This window comes from Buceros rhinoceros, unplaced genomic scaffold, assembly GCF_000710305.1.
Source record: "Buceros rhinoceros silvestris isolate BGI_N320 unplaced genomic scaffold, ASM71030v1 scaffold561, whole genome shotgun sequence".
NCBI classification, from domain to species: Eukaryota; Metazoa; Chordata; class Aves; order Bucerotiformes; family Bucerotidae; genus Buceros; species Buceros rhinoceros.
In genome coordinates, this window is record NW_010392301.1 from 137,177 (window position 1) to 162,762 (window position 25,586).

Genomic DNA, 25,586 nt, shown 5'->3' on the forward strand with positions numbered 1-25,586 from the left:
TTCCCTACAAACAAACAAGTAGAGATGCCTCCTGAAAATTATTTTCCTCACGGGGGCCAGAGCCCCTTCAGCCTGGGACTAGAGTGTAGTGTAAGGCTGCGTTTCCTCAGAGCTCTTCTATGCAATATACTCCTAAGGAGTGGCAGGAAATTCAACATCGAAAGAGTTACCACTGGGTGGCCTTTCATCAGTGGAAGAAAATAGATATGCTATTGAGCTTTAAAAATCTGGATAAAAAGTGGTTTTAGCAGTTATTTATGCTTTTGATAAAGAATCCTTGTCATCCCCAGAAGTGAAGTGTCTTGCAGTTACCACTGATGAGTAGGATATTGCTTATAGAGGAAGTTTCCTCATTTTTATACATACCTTTTTTAACTGACAAAGGAGCATTTCTCATATTTTAAATGCCTCCAGTGAGAAATAATATCTTTGTAGTTAACATGACCTCAGTAATAACTAATTGCAAAATTGGTACTCTTCAATTAAAAGATATCTAGCTACTATGGTCTTAATAAAACACACCAGGAAAATTTAGATTATAGCAGGAAGCTGGACTTGGCATTAAACTAGACCTGTTTTGTGAAAAAATACATGGAAATAATTACAGCTGTCTAATGTTATCAGATAAACCTACCTTTAAAGACACTAGTTTTGGGGCTTTTTTTTTTTTTGAAGGGTAAAATTTAATATCATAAATAAAATAAATAAATAACAGGAAGAAATATTCAAGAAATACCTTGAAAGCAAAAATCCTGTCTCTGAAGAGCAGAGAAGTTTATGTTAATAAATAGAAAATCAGTTGATGGAACAGAATAATCAGAATTTGACTACATCAAATACCACTAAAATAATAAGTCCGTATGGAAAAATCAATGTTTTCTATGAAATTGGTAGTGAATGCTGAGAACCTACACTTTCATATTAATTGAGGGAATATAAGAAATACTTTCAGTACAGGATGTAATGAAAACTACGCAAAACATGTATGGAAAGAATGCAGGACAAACCCAGGATCACTGGAAAGGTGTAGGAGTTCGATTGCAGATGGGTGGTTTTTTGGTTTTCTCTGTGGATCTCCCAGGAAGGAGAACACAACCCTTGCAGTCAGCTTCAGCGCTTTTTTCATCCTTGAGGTGGTGTTTCCACTCACTTCCCTTACGTTTCAGAGGTTTTGTCCAAAATAAAATTATAGAAGGCTTTGGGTGGGAAGGGACCTTCAAAGCTCATCCAGTCCAACCCCCTGCAGGGAGCAGGGACACCTGCAACTGGATCAGGTTGATCAGAGCTCCAAGGTCCAACCTGGCCCTGAATGGTTCCAGGGATGGGGCTTCTACCACCTCTCTGGGCAACCTGGGCCAGTGTCTCAACACCCTCGTTGTAAAAAATGTCTTCCTTCTTTCTAGTCTGAATCTCCCCTGTTTTGATTTAAACCCATCACCCCTTGCCCTGTTGCAACAGCCCTTCTAAAAAGTCTGTCCCCGTCTTTCTTATAAGCCCCCGTTAAATACTGCCAGGCAGCACTACAGTCCCCGTGGAGCCTTCTCTTCTCCAGGCTGAACAACCCCAACGCTCTCAGCTTTCCACTTCTAGGACATTCATTTATTTGTTGACAGATTTATTAAAAGTCTCAACGTGGGGGTGGAGCGGGAGGCGGAGAAGAAGGAAAGGAGTGGGCCAGGGAGCTACAGATTGCCAGTGTGTTTTACAGTTCTCCGCGGGAAGCAGAAGGGCAGGAGAAGCACACGCTTGAGCTGCCTTGCTGCTGCCTGCAGCATCGGCCCTGTGCCTGGAAGCCCCACAAAGCTCTCCTGATCCCTTAGCAACCTCACAAAAAGGTTTGGGGCACCTCTGAGGCCTTTCTCAGGAGCTGGCAGCTTTATCTCTCCTGCTGCTACCTTGAGCTAGTGAGAATGAACTGCTTCTTCTCCTCTGAAAACATAAAAAATATTCGAGATGAAGAAAAGGAGAAAATCAGCAGCTTAATCTATATTCACAGAAAGAGAATATATATATACACATATTCTCAGGATGGAGATCTAATCGTGGAATGGGTGGGATGCAGCTCGAATCTCTTTGTCAAGCAGAAAGCAACATATATATATATATCTCAAGCTATCAATCCATCCTCCAAAGGTTAATATAGTGTAACAAGATCCTGAAGTCCTATTGGCAGAAACATGTTACCCATATTATCAGGTTCCCATAGACATTTCCGACTCAGACACAACCCTTCCAAGGACTGCGACCAAAGCGCAGCTTGCGAAAGGTGTCTGACATGTCTCCGGCTCTGTTCAGCTTCTTCATGGCTGTTGTAAAGGAGAAAAGAAGAGATTTGATGGTACCATCTTGAGACCGTGGATAGCTGTAACGTACCAAGCGTGCACCAAATGCCGACCATGTGCCAATTCATCTTAGTAATAAAAAGGAACCACATGCAAAGAATAAAAAAGGTATTACCAGTGTTTGGCAATGAAACCTACAGATACTGCCAATCAGAGAGAGCTTTGGAGAAAGCCCACCCCAGCAGGCTGGGATGACCCCACAGCAGCCCATGCTGCAGGCACTCATTTGCTATCCCCGCACTGTAGTTCCTGCTCCAGCTGAAGCAGAACAGCACAAACACAACGGGCGCCTTCACAGCTCAGTTACCTGCCAGCCAGCCTGTCCTGTAGCACCCACACCTAACCCCAAACTCCTTCCATGTCTGAGGGCTGCGATGTCAGGCCACAACTCTTCAGTCCCTTGCTGTTAAAGAAGTGTAAACCCATTGTCTAAACTTCAAATTCAGCTACCACTTAATTTTTACTGAATCATAATAATAATTACAATGTGAAAGAGACTAATCACAGAAGCTAGTACTCATGAAGGACACTCACATGGATGTGTTTCTGCAGCACAATATGCCACATTCTCTTATCTAGAAGCTTTTAAAAATTACAGCAGGAGAAGGCATTTAATTTGTGACATAAAAATGTTTTAGTGGGTTTTTTTGATTGGGCTATTAAGATCAGTAAAACAGCATCTCTGGATGCAACAGCACTAACGAACGTCAAACAACACAGCGAGTACCTACAAAGCGAGCGCACAGTTACCCGCTGTTCATGCATGGCCATTAGCAGAACTCACTCCTGGGGGACTTGTTGGAATTTCGGAAGAGAGAACAGGGAATAAATCAGGAAAACTGAGGCAAACCTGGCAGGGTATTTCCCAGCCTCACCCTCAAGCCTGACCGCTTAGGCTAGCAGAGAAGAATCAGCCAGCCAGCTAACGAACGAGAAGCAGATGCAGCCTAACACTCCGTCAACCTGCTGCATGAGCGAACGGAGAAGAACCAGAACCGCCGCCTCCTGTAGCTGAGTAACAGCTATCCTGGTAGGGAGCACAACGGAGAGCAGGTTCTGATCCCCGTCCATGGTTCAGGAGGAGCCCTTTCAACCAGGGATACGCTGGTGCAGCTCGACCTGCAAGTCCTACTGCTGGGACAGGTTTGGCAAAATGCTTACATCAGTACCGATAACAAAACTGTGCTATGTAAACAACCCTGAGCTTGCTCCCTCTCCGGAAACAGTTCCTTCAGTGCCTCTTTCCATCTTCTCATTGCCATAAGTAAAGGATAAAGCTTTTAATCTCCTGAACTGCCACCACTGTTTTGTCTCAGAACACTTCTGCAAAATTGTAAGCCCCCAAACCAACAATCACACGAATGATCATACAAATTATACCACAAAAAGGGAAAATCATCTCCAGTCACTAGCTTTTGTAGCAAATTATTTTATAGATTAGAATTGCCTTCCATAAAAGATTTGAGATGGAACATTGGAGCTGAGCTCTGGTAGAAGTGGGCTGCTGGATTCACACAGCAGTTGGAGCGGGTCCTAAATGAAACATCATACCACAAATAACAAAACTATGAGTTCTACCAGAAGGGCAAGGCCAAATGTCTGTTATTACCTTTTAAAACAATTTTCATAGATATATTGCTTGTTTTGCATTTAGATAAAGCAACTGGGGAGACTTTCTTTCTATGATGAATATTGATTGTAGTTAATTAGATTAAATCTCCAGGAACAGCTATTTTGAGCTGGGCCTGCAAAGGCATTGTTTTGGTTTTGGAGAGCTTGTTTAGATTCAGTTAGCTGCAAAAATAACATTTTGACAAGCGCTCCTGTACAGACGAGAGAGCTGAATTGATTAATACATTAGAGTTATTTTGGCAACAAGACTGACGTGGGCAACTGATGACCCAATCCCATTTTCCACCTGCAGGAAGAGCTGTATCTTGCTGAAAAGAGCCATCTCGAACACAGTTGGAGACTTTTTCCAGCACCAGGCATGCCCTGAAGGCTCGGGGGTAAGGGATGCACACCGGCAGAGCTGCCTCGCTTCCCCCTGCCTCTGCGCGGGGTCTGTACACCCCGTTGTACCTCCCGGTTGGTCGCGCAGTTGCTTGGAGACAGTTGCTGCGTTACAAGTCAAGCAGTGCTGTAAAACAGCAGTACAGGCACAGATCTGTTATACTCTGACGAGACGAGATCTTGTACTTACTGACTGCCCAGGGCTCTCTTGTAGATTAAGAGATTTAGGGGTTTAGGAGGGAATGATGCAGAAAGTTTTCCATCCTTACCAATACATTTTTAGATTCTTATTTCACATGAAAGTAAAATGTTTTCACACGCCTCTCGAAACCACACTGATTATTTCGCAGTGTTGAATTTTGCCCACAGTATTTTTCTAGAGGTTATGCAAAAAGATGTGGAAGTTGTCATTATAGAGGACATAATAGATATTTAAGACCCTTTCTCAGTAAATAAAAGACATATTTACAAAGCAGTAGTTGTGTTTTGCTCTTGCTCAATATTAAGATATAAAAATGATTTTCTTTCTCTTATGAATACAAAACTCTAGCATGTGTCAGAGCTACCTGATGTAAAACAGGAAGAATTCTATTCACTGCCACTCTTTCTGTCCCCTAATAGCTGACATCCTTCGTCGTATTTCTGACATTTTTTGCAGTTTGCATGCATGTATTTTAAAGACAACCCTGAAATACAGCCACAAAGACATTTAAAGAGCAGAAAACAGAAATAAAATTTAAAGTGACCAGCCTTCATTTCTGTACAAAAAGTTTGACAATAGCTGGATCTTAGGTGGCTGGTCATTTGGATTTCACACCCACAGTTCAGGTGCCTTAGAATCACAGGCAGGCTGAAGCTGGAAGGGACCTCTGGCGATATCGGGTCCAACCCCCTGCACAAGCAGCTTTTGAATGTCCCCAAGGATGGAGACTCCCCTGACCCGCTGGCAATACTCTCCCTAATGCAGCCCGGGATACCACCTGCTTTCTTCGCTGCCAGGGCACATTGCTGGCTCACGTTCAACTTGGGATCTGCCAGGACCCTCAAGCCCTCTTCTGCAAAGCTGCTTGACCAGCACGCACTGGGGTTGTTCCTTTGTTGCTCCTTTGACACACTCACCACAGGTATCCAATGCTATTTCAGTTACCCATGGTTATCACAGAGATCAGACCATGACTGGCACATAGGATGTACGACCTCCAGGATACCTAAAGCGCTCTGGAGTAAAAGACACTCTAACCAGGATACCCTAGGGCATTTGGAACAGTGCGAGACACCTGCATTTAGCCAACTGAACAGCACCTGTAGAAGCCCCTCTGTAAAGCAGCCCTGCGAAAATCACTGTCTTCACACCCAGTGGGAAACGAGGCTGGAGCTCCCACCTACACCTGAGGGCTGGCTCCACGCTGCCTGCTGGGAAGTCATAAAGCAGGAGAGCAGACTGTAGATACAAGTATGCCACTGAACGCTGACACAAGTGAGAAGGTGTTTTTTCCTGACTAACCTTGATTCATTCTCATGCAATCAGACAGGGATTTTGGTACCTTCTGAGTGCTTCCTGATTTCCCTTCATAAATGCCATTTTGACTCCTGGAGGTTCATCTTTTTTTTTAACCACATCTCCAGTGATTCTAGTCTTTGAGACATTAGTACCAGCTCTCCAGCAGCGGAAACAAGCTTCCTAGTTCAGGTTTCGGGATTATTTCTAAGACCAGTGACGCATTTGCTATACCCCATTCCTCTGCTATCAAGGCAGAGCAACAGATACCATTTGTGTTCAGAAATTTCATATCTGCGTTAGCTTTGGAACATCAGCTTGTCTTGATGATTTGCTGCTGTTCATTTTGTCAGTCAGTTATGAAGCCTTTCTGTGGTATCTATAAAACCAGACATTGCTCCTCAGGGTAGGCTTATGCTTAAATTGATCTAACAGTAAACTGCTACTCTTGTGGTAGTGCCAGCAGCCAAGAGGCTTTCTAGGCGGTTCTTGAGGGTTAAGCTGATCACCGACCCTGCAGTTTGTATTTCCTTCACTTTCCAGCTACATCCATAAATTATCACTTGTGGACTAGTGCTAACCCTAAGCGGAAGGCGGGAGCCTGCACCTCAGGACGTGGGTAGGGGTAAAGGACCAACAAGCCAGACCACAACTGATCTAAGTAAAAGGCAAAATTGTACCATTGTTCTTTATTTTCTGTGTCCCGAGGAAGCAGGCGTATCCCAAGTTCCTCGATAGTTCACACTACTGCTGAGAAGTCACTGAGGTTTTCATCTATGCCATTCTCTTTCCACAGTGCTCCCTTTCACAGGTCCATCATTTTTCAGGTCTGCTGACCTCTGGCAGCTGCTTCCTATTTCTGGTACATTTGAAGGTAAAAACCTGTCATGAGATTTTATGCCTTTAGCTAGTTCTTTCTCGAGATCTATCCTGGTGAGCCATATTACAGTTTCAACTCTGCAGGATTTAAAATATTTTCTCTCTTCCTTCTTCACATTTCCAAATTTGCAATAAGTCTTCCTAATTCCAAATGACATTGTTTAGGAGCCATTTAACAATGCCACCTTTTTGGTGGCTGCATTGCTAACAGTCTAAAGCAGGCCGACCTGTCTAGAAAGATGCTAATTTTCCATTCCCAAGCAAATTAGAATACTTGAACAGCCAAAGAGAAGTCATGTTTGGTTGAATTCAGAAGAATGTTTTGCTGTTTGTAGTGCAAACTAATTATAATTTTGCAAACAGGATATTATTCTTTTGCTTAGCAAGAATGGAATTGTTGAATTTTTTACCCTTAAGCTTGTTGTAGCAAGGGTTAGTCAGCAATATGTTGCATTGCTCTTTCTCCAGAGCGATCAATTTACTTAAAGTATACCCAGACCGCTCCTTGGGTAGCAACCCAGGACGATTTTGCGAGGTCTCAGGAGCTGGCCTATGTCTCTCACTAAATGGGTGAGGCGTTCGATCCTCTGTGAAGCCAATTCTTTACAGAAATATTTCATTATTTTCTGGTTTCTTCATTACTCCTCTATAGACCAGAGACATGAACTCAGTCCTCTTCGAATGAAAGCCACACTTCTTTTCGGACCAAGTAACCAGTACCCATTCAGAGAAATTTATCCAAAAGACCACTGATGGAATTAGTATATTTTAGTGATAGATTGTGAGTCACAAATGCATGATTCCCAACCGCTAATTTATTAGGTCATCTAACAGTGGAAGAATTTGATCATAACATTATAACACAGCTGTTTTATTTCAGATGTGGAATGAGTCCAGGATTCTGATAATTATGCTGCTTCAATTAGCGGTGACTCGAGCGCTAGTTAAGTGGTATTGTTTGCTCCTAGGCAGGAAGCCCAGGGAAGCTCATAAACAAGTCTGAGGACGAGCAGGTCTACTGGGCTGATACACAACATGTGATGTGAGGTTGCAGCACGTCAACAATATGTGCCTTCCTTTCCCACCCTGAATACAGCTAACGGCAGTTAAGCACAGAATTTACATCTTCCAGTAAAAGGGCGAGGAAGGCAGGCATCAGAGGAGGAAGGCTCTTGGAGAGAATAATTGGCACTAACCTAAGCAGAGAAAAGGAGCAAAGAATATCTGGCAAAGTTGTCTGGGCTATGAAGAGATCTCAAATAATCTCTGATGAAGACTGTCATAATGTGGTAGAGCTGATTAGTGTATCAGCAGGCTTAGTAAAATAAATGTCCTTGTGATCTTTCGGGAAATTGAGCTCATAAACAATTTTATCCGTGTTAGAAAAGAACCGTTTATTCACACTTTCTCTGCTCTGCCTTTTTCAAATTACAGTTGTCTCATCCTTAAGGCAGTGATGTGCTGTCAATATTTTACTAACGTTATCATACCTCAACCATCCCCAGCCACCAGCTCTCAGTATCGGCTCAGTGTCCTCTGACAATCTGGAAATCACTCCATGGAGAAGTTAGAAAGCATTAGCTTTTCGTTCACCCAAGAAAAGTCCTGCAGAGCTGTATTATATTGCTACTGCAAATCTTTCACTTCCAGAAGAGAGGCAAGGATGAAGAAAGGCTGTGAGCATTAACCACTGTGGCTGCTGTTCATGTTTGACCTTGGCAGTAAAGCAGAACAGGGGAAAACAAAGAATCACACGTTATCTTTTCAAATTGCTGGTAAAAACATAGGAGAATCATATAATCTTTCTTTTTCACACTACCACCTCCTTAGAAAGTTTACCCATATCCACCTCTCTGTTTAGGCTTTCTAACACATACTCGTCAGCACGTTTTGCTGAGCACAGAGGAGGAGAAAGGTGCGCTCTGCTCCTCAAAATCCTACTCGTGGCTGGCTAAGATACAAAGGGGTTAATATTACCATTCCCCACCACTCTCATTACTCAGAAAAACCCCGGCAGACTGCCAAAACTGCCCCAACACATGAACAGCCTGTAGAGAAGGATACACACAGCAGCTGAAACAGCTACATCCAGCATGTGCTGCTGGTATCAGTAATGCTGAGAGAAAAGGGACCTCTCTGGACTGCACGCTTCCAGGAACCCTGACGCCTGAGAAACCTGACAGCGCTGCTCACGGGTGGCTGGACTCTCATTTTTCAGTACCAGCTCTCTGCATGCTATTGGGTTCTGAAGCCTAATATTGATGATGAATTAAGGTGCACCAGTTTGGACACCTCTGCTTGAGCTACAGGGTTATCTACAGTAACTGATGGAAGAGTCAGATGGCACAGCTGCCATTAACGTTAAGACGACAGGACATGGGAGGATGAAAGAAGAGTATGGATTCCATGAATACAATCAGCAGTTTGACCTTTCTAAGAAATCCTTCAAAAACGAGGAATTCAGAGAGTAAAAGTTTTTTCTTAAACATCGATCGGAAACGGCAGGTGTTACGAAGCGCTGGGTTTATGCTGTTTTTCACAAACAAACAAGCCTTACTTACATATTTTCCTGTTGGTAGTCCTTGAGTCATTCAGTGCCTTGATATACAGCCATAAACCTGACAATTTTCAAATGTCTGATTTTTCAAAACATGCTGCCATTCGCTTCCTACTAGAAACACATGGACTAGATTTAACCAGCTGAACTTCTGTGCTTGCCTGTCTTCTGAGTGCCTCTGAGCTGGGACAACCTGGATCTCGCTTAAAGCCCACCTGTGGTTTGGAGTTCTTAAGAAAGAAATCTTGTCTAAGAAGCCCTAGACTTATCTTTTGAAGAAAAATTTACTGTTTTATTCTGACTTGGAGAGCTCTCAGCAATGCAGACTGATTCAAAAACCTACTGAAAACTTCTTAAACTTCCCAAGCCGCCTTTCTTCCGTATTTTTTTCTTGAAAGAAGCTCATATGCATTTTCTACATTACATAAATTACATACAGGTTTACTAAATGCTACATTTTAAATTAGTTGCTGTAATTCTAGAACTAGGTATGCCCTTCTTTCTTCACCCACCTCTAATATCCTAAAAAAATCAACAGAGCCATTCAGTTAAGCTGATAATTTGCAAACACAAAGTTGATCCTCGGATTGAGATCTTGGAGCTTTACTCTGCATCACAAAATACATCACACAAAGTTTAACTCAGCGAAGATGAGTAGAGGGCAGTAAAACATCGCTGGATCTTACAAAGCCTCATAAATACAGATTATATATATTGAAAGCATCAAATAAAATCAAACCCTGCTTGTGCTAGAAATGGATGGGCCTTGCAGAGACCAGGAGGCTCCTTTGCTAATGGGTTTGTTGAGCCTACCGTAGGTTTTGGTCACTCCTGCTGATGGATGCAAATTCCACATAAAGCAAACACTCAGCTCTCCAGGTCGTGGAGACTAAATATCCCATTTTACACTAAGGATATGAAAGATCAGACAGGCAGGAACCTCCCCATAACTACCGAGAAAGCTGAAGATTGAACTTGGTCCCTCCAAGATCCACTCTGCAGCATCCACTGCTGGAGAGCCTGGTGGGACGATGCTTTCTAACAGCGTGTCTGAGACAAGGGAAACCTTCAAAGCATCCCAGGATGGACCTGATAAGTAATTTTTTAATGTCTAGAATTGTAATGGGGCAATTTGCAGAGTAAACTTTGTTGCAAGACAGTTCTCTGCATGCACAGGAGGGAACAATAACCAAAGTGAATCAAAACTAATGAAAATAATAACTCAAAAGAGACACTTCTTCCAAAGATATTATTACAGAACAATAAAAGAACTTGCTGTGCAAACAGGCGTATTTTATTGAAGACAGTGCTTCTCTAATCAGAACCTTATGGACTGGAAATCAAAATCAGAATAGGGCAAAAAACTGTTTCTGATCTATGGAAAACTATGAAATTTAAATATTAGAAGGAAAAGAAAAAAAAACCCTGAAAACAACAAACCATTGGTTGTTTTCCCATGAAGACCTTGTGAGGACAGAAATGCCAAGACAACTGTCAAACCAGGCAATCTGAGAAATTAGACAATAATACTAACAGAGTCAACAAGTGTGTCTGGGAAAAAAAAAAAGCACACACACAGCTGAGCCATTGCTCAGATTCGACTCAAAATAAAAATACATAAAGCACTGTATTTATTGCTCCCTATTGCCAGAGTCCAAGAAAACCAAGATTTAAAAAAAGACAATCACAAGGTTTCAGTAAAATGTTGAGAACGAGATTATCTATGTATTTTTTCCTTGCTTTACAGATTTATAACAAAAATATTTACAGATGAAAATCAGAAGTTTTGTTTTTAAATAAGTATTGTTTTTTATAAGATAATGACAGAAGAAATCTGGGGATTTAAAAATAATGAAAAAATCATGAACACTGGAAGTACAAAAAGGCAGGAACTAGAAGTTTAAAAGCTGGGAGCACTAGGAATGACCAGAGAGTGATTCACCTGCCTGTTCAAAAACCCAGTACCTTCCAAAAGGGTGAATAATAGTCCACCTAGGGTACAGGAAAAGCATGTAAGATCCAAACTGTATTCACCATCTTGCAAAGAATATTCTGTCTATATTCTTTTCCTTTGAGCTATAGGCCAGATATGTCAAAGCTGTTCCTGTTCCTGTTAACTTCATCTGGGTACCTTAAACAGGAATTGAAACGACACAGCAATGGAGCATCTGTTCTGTACTTTAGTGAAAAAATAATAAAAAAAAAAAAATCAACCCCCAAATCCTACCCTGTATTATCAAATGTTTTAAAAAACCTAAATCTCAGTTACCCCGAGTAGTTCAACTGCAGTTACACACCTCTAAGGTAAGTCTACCTTAACTTAGGACGTGACTGCTAAGGATAAAAGTTTACTACTTCTCTTTTCCAATCACGATTTTCCATGGATGAATATGCATCATGCTGACTGAATGATAACACAAATTTCCTTCACCTGCTTATACACCGGCTGTTTAAACTCAGGCTGGCTTCTACAACAGTTTAAACTCAAGAACATAACCTCTTACTGTGAGCAAGAGGGCAGAACTCACCCTCTGATTCTGACGTGACAACCCTGCAAGTGGGTTCACCTTCATTCTAGCATCTTCCTTCATCTAGTTTTGTCTAGTTTTATACACTTCTCTGCACAAACAGAATTCTCTAATACGTGGATTTGCACAATCATGCCAGTTTGAAAGTCAGTACTTAGAACTACCAAAAACTGTCACGTCACTGAGCTGGTGGTGTTCATTGTGAGTAACTTGAAAAACTCCCTGGGTGGATTATTGCCTAGCAGCATCATTTTTGCGTATGAGATTGTCACTAAAAAAAATAAAAATTAAACAACTTTCACACCTCCCTACAGTGAAAAAGAAGTATAAATATAATAGAAAATATTTCAAAGAAATATAAAAAAATAAACTGGATTCATGACATTCATTTGTACAATAAAAGCAGCAAAACAGAGCATATAAAACTACTTAAAATATCAAATATTTTTTAATAAACAGAGAGGCAAACTGATGTTTACATAGTAATCTCACAAATGCAAGAACTTACCAACTACAGAACCCCTTCAGAGACGGAGAAAACTATATAAACTGCCTTCCCATTCCAGGGAAATCAAGAAAGTTGGTGAAAATAAAGTCAGTGCCTAAATCACAAGATGTGACATAGCTAGGTCAGGCACGTTTGAACAGTCCAGAGAGGATCCAGCTACCACACGTAGCCATCAGAGTATTGACCAGGGTGGGACAGTTCTGTATCTCACCTTTCCGCTCCCAGTGCCAGCTGAAGCGTGAACACCAGTTACCATGAACACAGACAGCTGGAACTCCGCTGCACAGAGCCAAAGCACTGCGAGTTATCCCAACTACTTTGTAAGGACATCGTGTTGCAGGTCTTAAAGCAGCAGCAGGAGCCTGTTTTGCAGCGTCCTTAACTTCAGAGATGCCAGGAGAAGCATCTGGTCTCAATACTGAGGTTCTACCACCTTCACAGGTGGAACAAGACTTACCCAGAGCAAACTACCTCGATCAACAGGCTATGGAAGCACAACAGGACACAGCAGTACACCTTCGGGAGACCCCACAGGACGCGTCCACGCACCCAGAGCAGCGCCCAGGCCGTAAGAATGAAGCAAAAAGGACTAAAGAACCGAACAGCACTTCTGGGGAGGTTGGCAGGGGATAAGGGGAAGAAACAGGCAAAGAGCTGCCAAAAACTGAGATGCAGGGATGAATAATCCAGTCTTTTCCGGGACAACAGGTGCCTACATAATTTCCAACTCTAAAGAACATTTTTTTAGTTGTACTCTTGATTTCTATCCAAATACCTCAAACAGATTGTAAAAATGCACAGGTAGTTATGGGAACCACGTACCTCCTCAGACAAAACCCATCTGGAATTCACTTCCCTACCTGCATGTTTTCTGTAAAACCCAGCTCCGCAATGGGCACAGCCCATACAGCACGTTTAGACATAAAAAACTAACAACAAACTTCAAAAATGCTTACAATAAATGTTTTGCTGGTCATTTAAAAACAGCTCTCTCTTAAACTTAGCAGTTAAAGTGAGTCATACGAACCCTCTGTGTAAACAAACACACCAAACGCACTGTTTAACAGCTTCCACACTGTCAGCAAGGAACGCATCTACCCAGCGCTGAAAAGCCAAGCCCCGGGTTGATTCCACTAAAAGCACTAGCGATTGCTTGAGGCCTGTTAGAAGAACAATTCTAAAAGAGTTGCAATAAAAACACTGGGTAGATTTATATTGTGAATTAAAAAAGGCTTGTTTGATTTTGCAGCTGATATTTCTTTAAGAGAAAATACAACCTAGTTAACGCAGGACTTTGGTACCTGCCTCGCAGACCTGCTTTTGGGGTACAAGGTATGGGCCTCACACATCACCTCACCCTTTTTGGCATGCAGGCTGGCATCAAATAAATGTAAGGTTACAACATTTTGTTATGCGACATCAGGGCGAGTCCAAGCCAAGTCTTTATAAACAGGTTTTTCTGCCAAAAGTTTAATGACAATTCTTTAGCAACTCTTCAACTACTAAATCATGGTATTTCATGGAGAAGTTTATATCCACAATTACTTCCTCTGCCCAGAATTACCATGATTCTCTCTTAACTCTCTTCTTTATTCTAGTGAGTAACTAAACAACCATGATATTTGTCCAGAATCAACCCTTTCTGTTCCAGGTTATAAATAAACTCTCCCACAACTTCCTTTTTATGCACACCGATGCTTTTAAATTTTCTCTTCATCATAATAAAAGATAAATAAAGATAAATTTAGCTGCCTACTTTGATCCCATCACCCTATCTACCCATCTTGAAAAATCCCATTAAACTTTTGATGTATTTGCTAGGACAATTTTCAGTCCTCTGATCAGCAAAGCCTTGAGAGACTTTCAAGTCCAGCTACAGAAAAGCTGAAACTTGCCATGACGACTATCCGGGAGTTCCTATTCTGAAAAGTGACAGGCAAAACTCTCATCAGGCAGAAATAATATTTTGTAACACATGAAAACTTTGTCACAAGATGAGGAGAAGTAGAAATCCAGTTCTCCAAATTACTGCCAGAATATATGATGCAAAAATGAAGCAGTAGAGATAAAGAATAATTATTCTCTCTTGTTACGTACAAGAGTCTCCAAAAGGATTTGTATCAGTGTTACAATAGGATATAAAATGTTATTTCTAATCTGGTTGATTTAAAGTAGATTTCATTTTCCCTATTAGATAAATTTGCTGAGAGCCACAGTCACAAGCTCTAGGAAATGCTTTGAATGTAGCAAGACACAAGGCAGGGATTCCTCTGAAAGCCATCTTCACGTTGCCTTCACTCTCGCTGGTCTCCTGCATAGCTGCACCATCACTTCAGAGGAGCTCAGCAGCTCTCCAAGAGGGATGACCGCCCTTTCGCTGTGATTAAGCTCCGCACACCTCCACCACTGAACGTTCCCATCCATTAAAATCAGCAAGCTTTCCCCTAGATCATTTGTCAAACCGGGTTTGCCTTAGGTCTCCTGGTTTTGATTGCTTCTGTTTGCCGTTACAGCAGATAGTCCCTATGCTGTTCAGACGTCCCCTAGTGCTGTGTAAGACCTGAATTAGACTGTGAGGCAGGTTAGGTTCTCATTTTTTCTTATATCTTCAACCATAGCAGGATGAGAAAAGGAATAGGGAAGAAAGCCCTATCCTGCTTTCTTAAGTAATTAACAGATTAAATCTGAACCCATGGCCGCTCCTCTATAGAGGACACACACTCAAAATTGAATGCAGAAGACATAACAACTAAAGGAACACAGAGTTTCTGCTAGGTTAGATTCCAAAGTTCAGAATTTCCCTCTCTCAAGAGTGTTTCTGCAGTTCCTAACACCCACACAAAAGCAGCGGCAGCCTGTTCTGTCGACCAACACAAAGCGATTTATCTAACCCCTCTGAAACACCTAAACCACTTCAGGAATCCCCTTCCACAGTGTAGGTCACATGATTATGATTTTCAGGAAAAACTCCCATGAAAATTAAATGTCGAGTTCTAGAGGTTTCATTTGCTTTTTCAGATTCACAGATGAATCCGAAAAAAGATGTAGTTGCATAGTTTGAGACTGTGAAGGAAGCTACTTCTTCAGAAAACTAGAAATTTTGGGTGGAGAGGTGGAAGGGGTGGGGAGAGAGGGTAAGGTTACTGCTCAGAAAGCGTGTGACTATCAGATGTCAAGCACTTGACACTTGTGGTTCATGAAACACAACTAGAAAGTGAACGTAGCTTTTCAGCATCACACAAATTGATTGCCTGCCTTAGAATACGAGAAAGAAAACTGGCAATAAATCAATAAAAAGATTCCAAGATAATTACACCCTCCCCCTCCAAAAAAAAGGAGGAGGGAGAAAGAAGTATTCCATGTATTAGAAGGAAGTTGTCAGTTAATTCTCCACCTTTAAAAACAGCTCCTCTGTTTTCCTCCACCTGTAATTCCATATGTTTGTAGCAACATCCTGCAATTAAAATAAATAGTATTTTCTCCACTAAAATACCAGGCACCAGTACTGTGTTTCATATAGCTCCATTCCAGCAACCAGGTTTCCATAGTATCAAGAGACTAAAAAAAGCTAACAGGCTTCAGAGAAACTAATTTTAATATAATGTCTTCTGGAAATCTCCAAACTATACCTTAAAAATGGTGTTACTAATCCCTAACCCGAACAACTAAGATCTAGAAACCGAAAAGTTGGATTATTCTTGTATTATTTCAACAGAGGATAGACATGCCTGCAAGAGTAACCACTATCCACAGCTGTGCTTTTTGTGAAATACTGGATGGCCAAGATGGCTGGATGCCACTGGATGGCTTCTAGGTGGCCAGGAACTGGGTATTTATAACAAGCAGCTTATCTCTAAACAAAGTTGCTGTTTTAGAGGATTTTGTAGAACGAAGTCAGGGAAATACTGGTTTTCGTATTCACAAGAAGTCAAAAAGCTCCCTAGGGGTGGCTCCACACTCCACACACAGTCCTACAAGCTTTGGCTGAAGCCCTCAGAGTAGAAACGGCAGCAAACTTCTCTTTAATATACTGGAGCATGCAGGTCTAAGCGCCTTAAAACTGGTAATTGAGAACTGAGTGGACACAGAGCTAATTCTGACTGTTGCTGCCATTATCACCAAAATTCCTTCCAAATCCTCCTCTCGAGGAAGCATAAAACTCAGTTCTCAGTATCAAACAGGTACTTGTTACATTTCTGGGCAATCGGATAAATGTCAGTGTCTCCTCTTGCACCTTGGGACTACAAGCCCAGTACACACCTCACGTGGAACCCAGGCTAAAGGAAAATGCTTCCCAGCTTTGCTCACAGCCTGGCTTTGTACATCTGACAACAGTCAAGTGATTTCATTTTTGTTTGCTTTTCAGCAGTGTATTATTTGCTTAGGCATGAATAACTGAGCTCTTGTAGGAACCAAATCCCCCTTTCTCCGCCCATTTCCATCTATCCCAAAAAGGTAACAGCCTTATTAATGTATTTCTAGAATTAAACACGACTGGTCCATTTCTTTTAAATCACACTGAGCGCATCCAGAACACCATCACTTCCTACAGCTTAGAGGCTGCATTTAAACAGATAAAAAGAACAATCCAAAACAGTTGTCAATTTTCTGCAGTGCTTTCGTGCAGACCCAAAGCACTTTGAAGGCACAATAACTTCATTCAGCTGCCCTCATCCACTAAAAAACATAAAGAAAGAAACAACTCACTCACTGAATTTAAGTGGAAAGAAAGCAAAATATTGTTACAAGTGAAAAAGCAGTCCACTTGGTCAGGGGTGCTTGATAGACATTGTTTACACACGTCACCAAGGGGATGATGATCAACCGGCATACAGAAATTACCCTTTTCCTCTGACGGCTGGTTGAATCAAACCACACACAGATTTAAAAGCACTGGTGCCCAGCCTAGGTGTGCAAGAGCTGCTGCAGCTTTGGCAAATCTCTCATCATTAAAAAGATGGAAGAATATTGTTCGTACATCTGAACCAAACCCCAGACTAGATGCTGTCTAGGAACGGAACAGCTCAGCGTGTGCCACCACGAGCCTGGCTGTTCTCCTGTTGTCACTGCCTGGGCAGGAGGAGCAGCCAAACTGGCAACAAAAAACCCAGAATGAAAGATAGTGAACTAAGGTGGACTTCCCTCTTCTGGTGCACTGAAGAGGGAGAGGTAAAGAAAACGTACAAAATCGCAAGAATGTTGTTGTTTTTTCTTTCTTTTTCCAACATACAATATTAGGGAGGTTCTTAGGAAGTTCTGCATCGAGTTGGCGACCACACTTTTGGGAGGATATGAACAAACTTTCGGAAAACAACCACATAATCTACGTGATAATCTATGCTGTTACAAAGACACTAACAAAGCCCCAGTTTATTTCCAAGAGAGAAAAAGAGCATCGTCCCCATGTAGCTGCCTGGTAAAAAAAAGGTAGATTCACCTCTGGTGGCAGAAACTCGGAAGTTCATACTAGAAATGAGAGAAAAATCAGCCACAAGGTAATTAATGAAGATTACCTAAGGATGGGAAGGTTTGTCGTGCTAAAAGGATTTAAATCAGTAACAGATGGCTTTGTAAAACTACTTAAATATTAGTTTGCACTAGTAAATTCTATAAGCTCTCGAGGATTAAGAAATACAAGCAGTTAAACTACAGACCATTTTGCATCAAACCTTGAATTTTACCTTTTTTTTTCTTTTCCCCTTTTTTTTAAAATGGATAATATGGTTTTATCTAGTTTACATTTTAACTGGAATGTAAATAAGCAGCCATCCTATTCTGAAGACAATAACATTTCAATTTATCTGGAAAAATAAGTGATTTTATGGCACAATAATGCAAACTGCAATGACTCATTTAGAGAACAAACACATTATTCTGGTAAAGTAATGCAGAATCAGTTTTACTTTCTAGGTATTGATATTATAGCACTGTTTGTTATGAGATATGCTCCGTGGCAGATGAAAAATCCCCACGCATCCCATCATGCAACACCTGCAAAACAGCTGCACGCTCATGGGTACAACAACAACGAATAGTAATAATCCACTCACTGGGGTTTAGTTTAGTAAGATAGTCTATATCCTACTATACTAAAAAAAAAAACCAACCTAAAACCTGTTCTGAGTTAAAAACCCTCTTCCACTTTGATGGATCTCTTTATTCAAAGATGGTTCTACTTCTACAGGTCATCAAAGCAAATCTCAAAAGGCAACACAACCCCAACTCACAGAACTCTTCAAGTCCTGGGGAAAGGCAGCACTCTGAGCAGCAGCGTTCCATGGTGCCTCTAGTCACGCTTAGCTGGACTACTGCCCTAAGCAAAGGCAGCGAAGGGTTGGGCACATCGAGGTTCATCATAAATGAGAGATTTAGAGTCAGTCTGCATTGCAAACATCTCAAGTAACAAATCAAATCAGCTTATGGTTCGATCTTTTCTGATCAAGCATTTACAAACTTGCCCAGTGCCCTACAGAAATCCAGTCCCTGACGAAAGCACAATGACCTGCGATGGCTTAGAACTGGTGTCATATTCATGATGGTTGTAGTTTTTAAATCCCCTTCTTGTGCAAACCATAGTTGTTAGGTTGGATAGCACTTGCCCTAATATGTTGCTTCATTTTTCTCTGCCTTTTTAATTCGGCAGCTACCAAGATTTAAGAAAATATCAGCTAAAATAGCGAAAAACAGCAAACAGGACAAGCTATACAACCTCTACCAGTCATACCACCCAAATCATAACTGATCAGAAAAGGAATGTTGTTATCAAAGCTAAGAAAAATCACAGGAATCAGCAATTGTTGAATTGCTTATGAAAACCCACATATACTGACAGCTGTCTCGAACTGTTTCAGCTGTAACACTACTCGTGCCCTTTTCCATTTTATTTGTGCTCTATCCGGAAAAGCCACTACACACGTTCCAATTTTTATCATGAAAAATATGACTGGCTTTGAAGCAAGGAGAAAAACCATATATTGTCAGAAATGTCAATGAAGAGCCTGCGAGCACTGTTTCCAAGGCAAGTTTAACGTTAATCTCAGAAGTCTCATGTTAAAATTGACTGCACAGGTTGGACAAATCAGTATCATGTGGCTTTTCAGAACAACTTGATAAAAACTCAGAGAAACGATACTGTGCCAACCCTGCTCCAGCTAGGCAACAGCCTTTCTTCCTTTTCTGTGTAGATCTTTTATTTGTTTTGCTCCACACACATCATCCTCAACCTTGAACTACTTTACTGCGTGCAGTAGCTGATACTGAAGTTTCACTCCTTCAGAAGATCCAGAGACCATAATTACACATGAAGAAATGATGCCCTCTCTTCATTGACCCTCATGATCTCTCCTGCTTCCAAAGAAAGGATCTATCTTCCTGCCAAACCTCTCTTTCCAGAGTGAGGAGTAAGGGAAAAGGTCCCCTTAGTTCCACGACCCCAAGCCACCGAACCGCCTCAAGCAAGAGTGAAACATCCACCCTCTGCCAAACTGGACTCTCACCTCCCTAAAGCCTGACGCTGGCCGCAGGTCTTACAGATGGGACTAACCAGGATCCTAGTTGCCCATTAACTGTTCTATTGTTCATGTGACATTTATGATGAATGCATTATATTACTTACAAATGGTTGAGGTGGCACTTGGACACAGCAGCATAAACTTTAGAGTCATTGAAGAAATGATTTAACAGCAAACCAGACTAACTACACTTGTTACAATAACCACTCACTGCAACGCATCGCACAGTCAACTCCTCTCGGTTCAACACAAGAGATAGAGTAGCTTGGCATTCCTAGAAGTGCAGGTGGACCAGCCAGTTATATTTCTACAGCAGTAGCTTTTGCATCAGCGCAAACATCTTCAAAGATGGCTCTCTACAGCTAGGCAGTGCTGTCCGTAAACCAGAAAAAACCCTGCCTGTCTCCAACAACAGCAAAGTTGTGATTCCTCAGGATTACCACACCCTCTTCATTAAGTTGCAAAATTCGGAACAGAATAACCCCGATAAACATAAATTACACCGAAATGGATTTGATTTGCATATTTCAACTACTTGTTTCAGAATTAATTACGAATATGCTGGACTGTGCAGAGTACAGATTAATGTCCTGATTCAGCAATGCGTGTGCATGTTTAACTGCTCTCCTAAGCTACGGCTAGGAGTAAATTGTCTAGACAATTAATTATAATTCTTCCTTCATTTGCCAGAAAAACAGGAAAGCTTTGTGCAGAATCAGTTACCCGGACTTCTTGTATCCCTTCAGAGATCATAAAAAAATCCATATGCATAATTATCGTTCTGTAATCCTCTCCATTAAATCACACATTATTCACCATCAAATCTATCTGCGACATCAGCCAGAACAGACTATTCACACTTCCCATAAATTAAAAGCCTAACGAGAAATCAACTTCTCAAAATAAAGCGTTGTTTAAAAACCCCACCTAACACCAGTAATCACAGCTTGGCAAGATCCTTGCACGGGGTGCAGATCAGAACCATTTGTGAGCTAGTGCTCAACACTTTGCTAAATGCTTATTCTTAAGTAAGCAGCAAGAAAAAGGTACTTTGAAGGCACAGATAAAAATGCACATCTGTTTCCTTCAGAAGTCTGCAAAGCCTATTCTTTCATTGTTAGAAGGTGAAGAAGTGGTGCAACTATCTGAATTCAATCACCACGGCAGTTCAATGCATACGACAAATAAAAGCTGCATATTCTACCCTTTCCCGAATGTAAAAGCCAGCTCTGCAGAAATCAACGTTGTAGCACCAGTAAGTACTTTAACCAAACACGTATGTGCCTGAAGAAGAAATGAAATCAAATCAAATCCATAGATCTTACAGACCAGACCTGGTCGAGACATCCTGAAAGACCTATTTTCAAATGCTTAGTTTCAGAGAATCCCAGCATCGCTTTGTTGGGCATGAAAAGGTTGTGGGGGGAAGAGGAAGAAAATCCCAAATCGTGATTTTGTTGCAAACTGCCCAGTAACACCAAAAAGGAGTAAGTACAACTGTCTCAACAAAACAAATACCAACCAAAAATCTTCAGGAATATAAAATGTGAAGATATTTTTGGTATGAATGCAGAGAGTATTTGAACGTACCCTTTTCATAAAGCAAGTTATATGGCAATAATATTAGTCCCTTATTTTTTGTGTGATTGTATTTACAGTGCACTGTTGGAAGTATTTAATTTCAAAGCCAAAGTAATTTGCTTTATTCTCTGCGGTTTCTAAACAGCACGAGACCACTGATATTTCTGAGTGCAGAAGTAATTGCATGGAGTCATTTATTTTGGTGACCCTGTAAAAATATTCAGAAGACCACAGAACTGGTAGCCTACAATAAATAGTGAAATTAATCCAAACCTCCATTTAATACAAACCCCACGAATTTCCCTGATAATGAAATCCTAAATTGCAGAAGGAACAAACAGACGGTTCCCAGCCACCCTGCACATCGTTCTTTTTAACTGCTGTCCTAAGCGCTGTAGGAGGTTTTTAAACCAGATCAAGTGAAGTACGTTATTGGCGTTGGTCCCCTGAACTTGCTGCTCAGAAGCAGCACACGCTCTTTCCAAAGTCAGTTCTACAAAGGGAACATCGCTATTTGCTCACAGAGCACTGAGAATCAAACCGCAGGGTCTCCTACCTCGATCAAAAAGTCTCCAGTTCTCAGGCCAGCTTGCCATGCTACTCCCCCTTCATCCACAGATTCCAAGTACTGCAAAGCAGGAAAGGCTGGAGTTGGGGTGAATTCTTCAATTGGTGTGTCAGCTTTAAAAATAAATACCACAGTAAAAACAGAAAGTTATGGAGCACTTGCAAATACCACTTGACTAAAGGCCTATTATTGGCCATTCAGATTTATGGTTAAAAAACGGTGGGTGCTAAAAGGAAGAGGACTCTGCCTCAAGCTGCTGGGAACGGAGTGCGACCTCTCTGCAGTAGCAATCCACAGGTCTTCAGCTCAGAGGGAAAAAGACATGCTGCTTTACTGACACGGACCAAGTCAAGCTGCAGGAGGCAGGAGCTGGATTCGGAGTGTTCCGGGATACTCAGTATCAGCTCAAGTAACCCTTTGGTACGCCTAGCAAAATGCTCCTAATTCTGGCAACACCCAGCTAAAAACGATGCACTGTAGCCAGAAGAGAGCATCTGGCTGGACTGGGGATGGGGCGGGGGGATGTGGGAAAAGATCAAACGGAATTTTTCCTCTAGGTTCAGATCTATATCACCAAGAAGATGACAGAATAAATCGCTTTTTAGGAGAGGAGGCACAGCAGGCCTTGCACCAGCCCTCTCTCCCTCTGTCACGTACACGTACAACAGAAAAGTCCTTGGCTCTTTCACCTGAGGTGCCCTCGGTGCTACAGTGAAAATCTGGGTAAAATGACCGGGCTTCCACAGAGGGAGCAACCTCTGCTCGATGCACGGACAACTCACGCTCAAAGGCAGCGCTACTGGCTTTCCTAGCACAACCCCAAGGTTTTTTATTTAGCTAAAATCAGAAAAGCTTTTACAACACTGAAAAATCTACGGTGGCACTGGTTTAGGGGTGGGGGACCAGGGCGAGCAAAAATGATGTCCCGAGACCGAAGCTATGGAATAATTTTCATGCTCAAGCAAGGCAAGGGAGAACCCATGTAAAATGAGGGGGAGCATGTGATGGGACATACCATCATATATATGCTTTTAAATACAGAAGGAGCAAACTGGACTGGAAGTTAAAAAGCAAAGCATTAAATAGAATGCTTTTTTTAACTCTTGAGAATGCCATTATCAGAGATTTTAGGCTACAGAAAAGTCACATGCAGTTTTACATATGAACAGCTTTTAAAATGAGCACACTACAGGCCATGCAACATACGTGCAGCTTCTGAAGATATAAAAAAAGATCATATTTTCATACTAAAACTGCACCAATGTCACCTTGCAGGAGATCCACACCTATTTCAAACAAAACATCACTCTCTTGTCTATTCCTATTCACAGACCTATTTCAACAGACTGACATTTGAAATAAAGAAGCAGGTTTTATAAGGAAAGCAGGTTCCCCATAGTTAGGTAAACTGCATAACAAAACAGATTAATGACAAAATATTACATATACCAACACAACAAAAATACAGGCAAAACTTTCTCCCCCCAAAACGATTATACTCCCTATGTAAAAATGCAAACTGCTTCAGACAGAAGCCACTAAAATCCGTCTGAGTAGTACAGCATACAGAGAATCCTGTTGTCTAGCAACCAAGTGCACCAAGAATAATTCCTGCTTATATTCAGAGATGTATAAATTTCTTCATGCCAGTGCACATCACACACACACACACAGAAGCACGTACCTTTTGCCCCTCTGAGCACAAATCCAAATCCTTCATTGTCTTTTTTCTGCAGGACCACTGCCTTTTCTTCTATTATGCAGTCACTGTAGAGAGAATTCCGAGGATAGCGACCATTATTACATCCCTTCATCACCACTGTAGTAGCTGCTCCTCCAGTGTGCAGGTTCATCATCATCACAGCCCGTTAATCAAATAATATTGCAGTAACCAAGCATGGGAAAATATAGAACAAATAGTAGCGAGGAGAAGACAAAGACTCAGCTTAATGATAAAAGAGAACATGACAAAGCAACTTAAAGGGAATAAAAAAGGCAGAGAGGAAAAAGAAAGAAGAAGAAATCATGCATGGTGGTTTGTGTTCTATATGAATGACTGAATGAACATGTGATCATGTAATCTGTGGGCTAGCTAGGACTCTAAAAGGAAAAAAAGTAAGTGAACTGAATGACAGTATCATTAATAAACTCCTCAATCGTGGATGTACCAGATGCATCTTCTAGTGAAGCCAAAATGAAACCAACCAGAAGAAAAATGAGGCAGCATTTTAAATTTAAAGATAATAAATTATGATTTTATATTAGCTAACTAAAAGGCACAAATATATTCTGAAAGCTATGCCTTGCATCAAAAGCCCTTTTTCAATCCTATTGAATGTTGCATGCTGCAAGAATCCCACATGATCATCTGACAGCCTACAATGCTAACAACGTGCAGCTGCCTTGGCGTCATCAAGCACAAATTTCCACAGCATCAAGAATCTGCATAATTGAAATAGTAACAAGGCATGCACAATCGGGAAAACACATTTCTAAGGAATATTGCCCATCTTCTGATAAACAATATTATAAAACGAGGAGATGGTGTAAAGGGCTATTTATGTAAGCAGTATGTCCTTAAAGAGAAAGTAGCCTTAGGAATCGTACTGTCATTGGCTAAGATAAAAGTAGACGGTAAATGAAGAGAATGCATAAAATCCACATTAAGATCAGATCTTTCATACACAGGGAATGATCTGTAAAATTCTGAAGTTGTTTAGTGTCTGGAACATTAGGTTACTAAAAAATAAGCTCAAAGGAAAAAAAAAGGAAAAAAAAAAAGATGATTTTGAACGCTCTGTTAAGTATAAAACCATGACCCAGCACAAGTTACACGGCATGCTTCTGAATAGACACAGTGTCAGGGGTTAACTATTCAGGAATGATAAGCACTGCGAAACACGCTGCTAGGCTGGCTTATAGATACCTACAGAACTATTTAGGAGAGAAAGAAATACGAGCAAGTTGTCTGGTCTGAATTTTTTACTAGCCAACTGTTGTTACCACTGGTCTTGTGGTCACTAAAGCGTTCAAGACAACAAAAGACTGGATCTGCTTCAGTGTCATCAATAATCCAAAAAAGGAGGAGGAAACTAATTAAAGAAAAATTGGTGTGACCTTCATATTTAGAGCTCTGAACACAGACAAGACTGATGATCACAGGACACCAATGGACAGCCTCCAAACTCCAGATGTGTCATGTACCACACTCTATCCTTCTGGTGACTTTTCAGCTCTGAGGGACGCAACTTCGTGTTACTACTGCTAAAGTGATGACATAAGTATGTCTTCCATCCACCACACATGGATTAAAACTACCACAATGGTGACTTTCTGAGCAACAGATGAACTCCGGAACTACCAACAGCTTTTGAACGCTGTCTCTCAACTCCCTATTATTTACTGTATAATTCAGACATTAGCTTTTCTTACAACTAATGCCCCCGCTATGGAAAGGATAGAACAAGAAAATGTCTATTTCTGCAGAAAGCCAAGCACAGTCCTGCTCAGGATATTAGGCTGGGATGGCTTATGCCACTCTCAGAGCCCATACTGCAGCGTGGAAGCCCTCCATCAATGTCCTAAGGCTACAGAAACAGAC

General features: G+C 41.3%; 1 protein-coding gene across 1 annotated transcript in view; it reads right to left on the minus strand.

The window, feature by feature from the left end:
• SHANK2 (SH3 and multiple ankyrin repeat domains 2) overlaps window positions 1-24,423 on the minus strand; it is a 123,802-nt gene extending 99,379 nt beyond the window's left edge. Inside the window, exons 1-2 of the mRNA XM_010144397.1 lie at window positions 23,670-24,423; window positions 21,974-22,098 (exon numbers count right to left, since the gene is read on the minus strand). Of these exons, the coding sequence (XP_010142699.1) occupies window positions 21,974-22,098; window positions 23,670-23,844 (300 nt within the window). The 5' untranslated portion in view covers window positions 23,845-24,423. The remainder of the gene's footprint in view (window positions 1-21,973; window positions 22,099-23,669) is intronic.
• Between the last annotated feature and the right edge of the window lie 1,163 nt (window positions 24,424-25,586).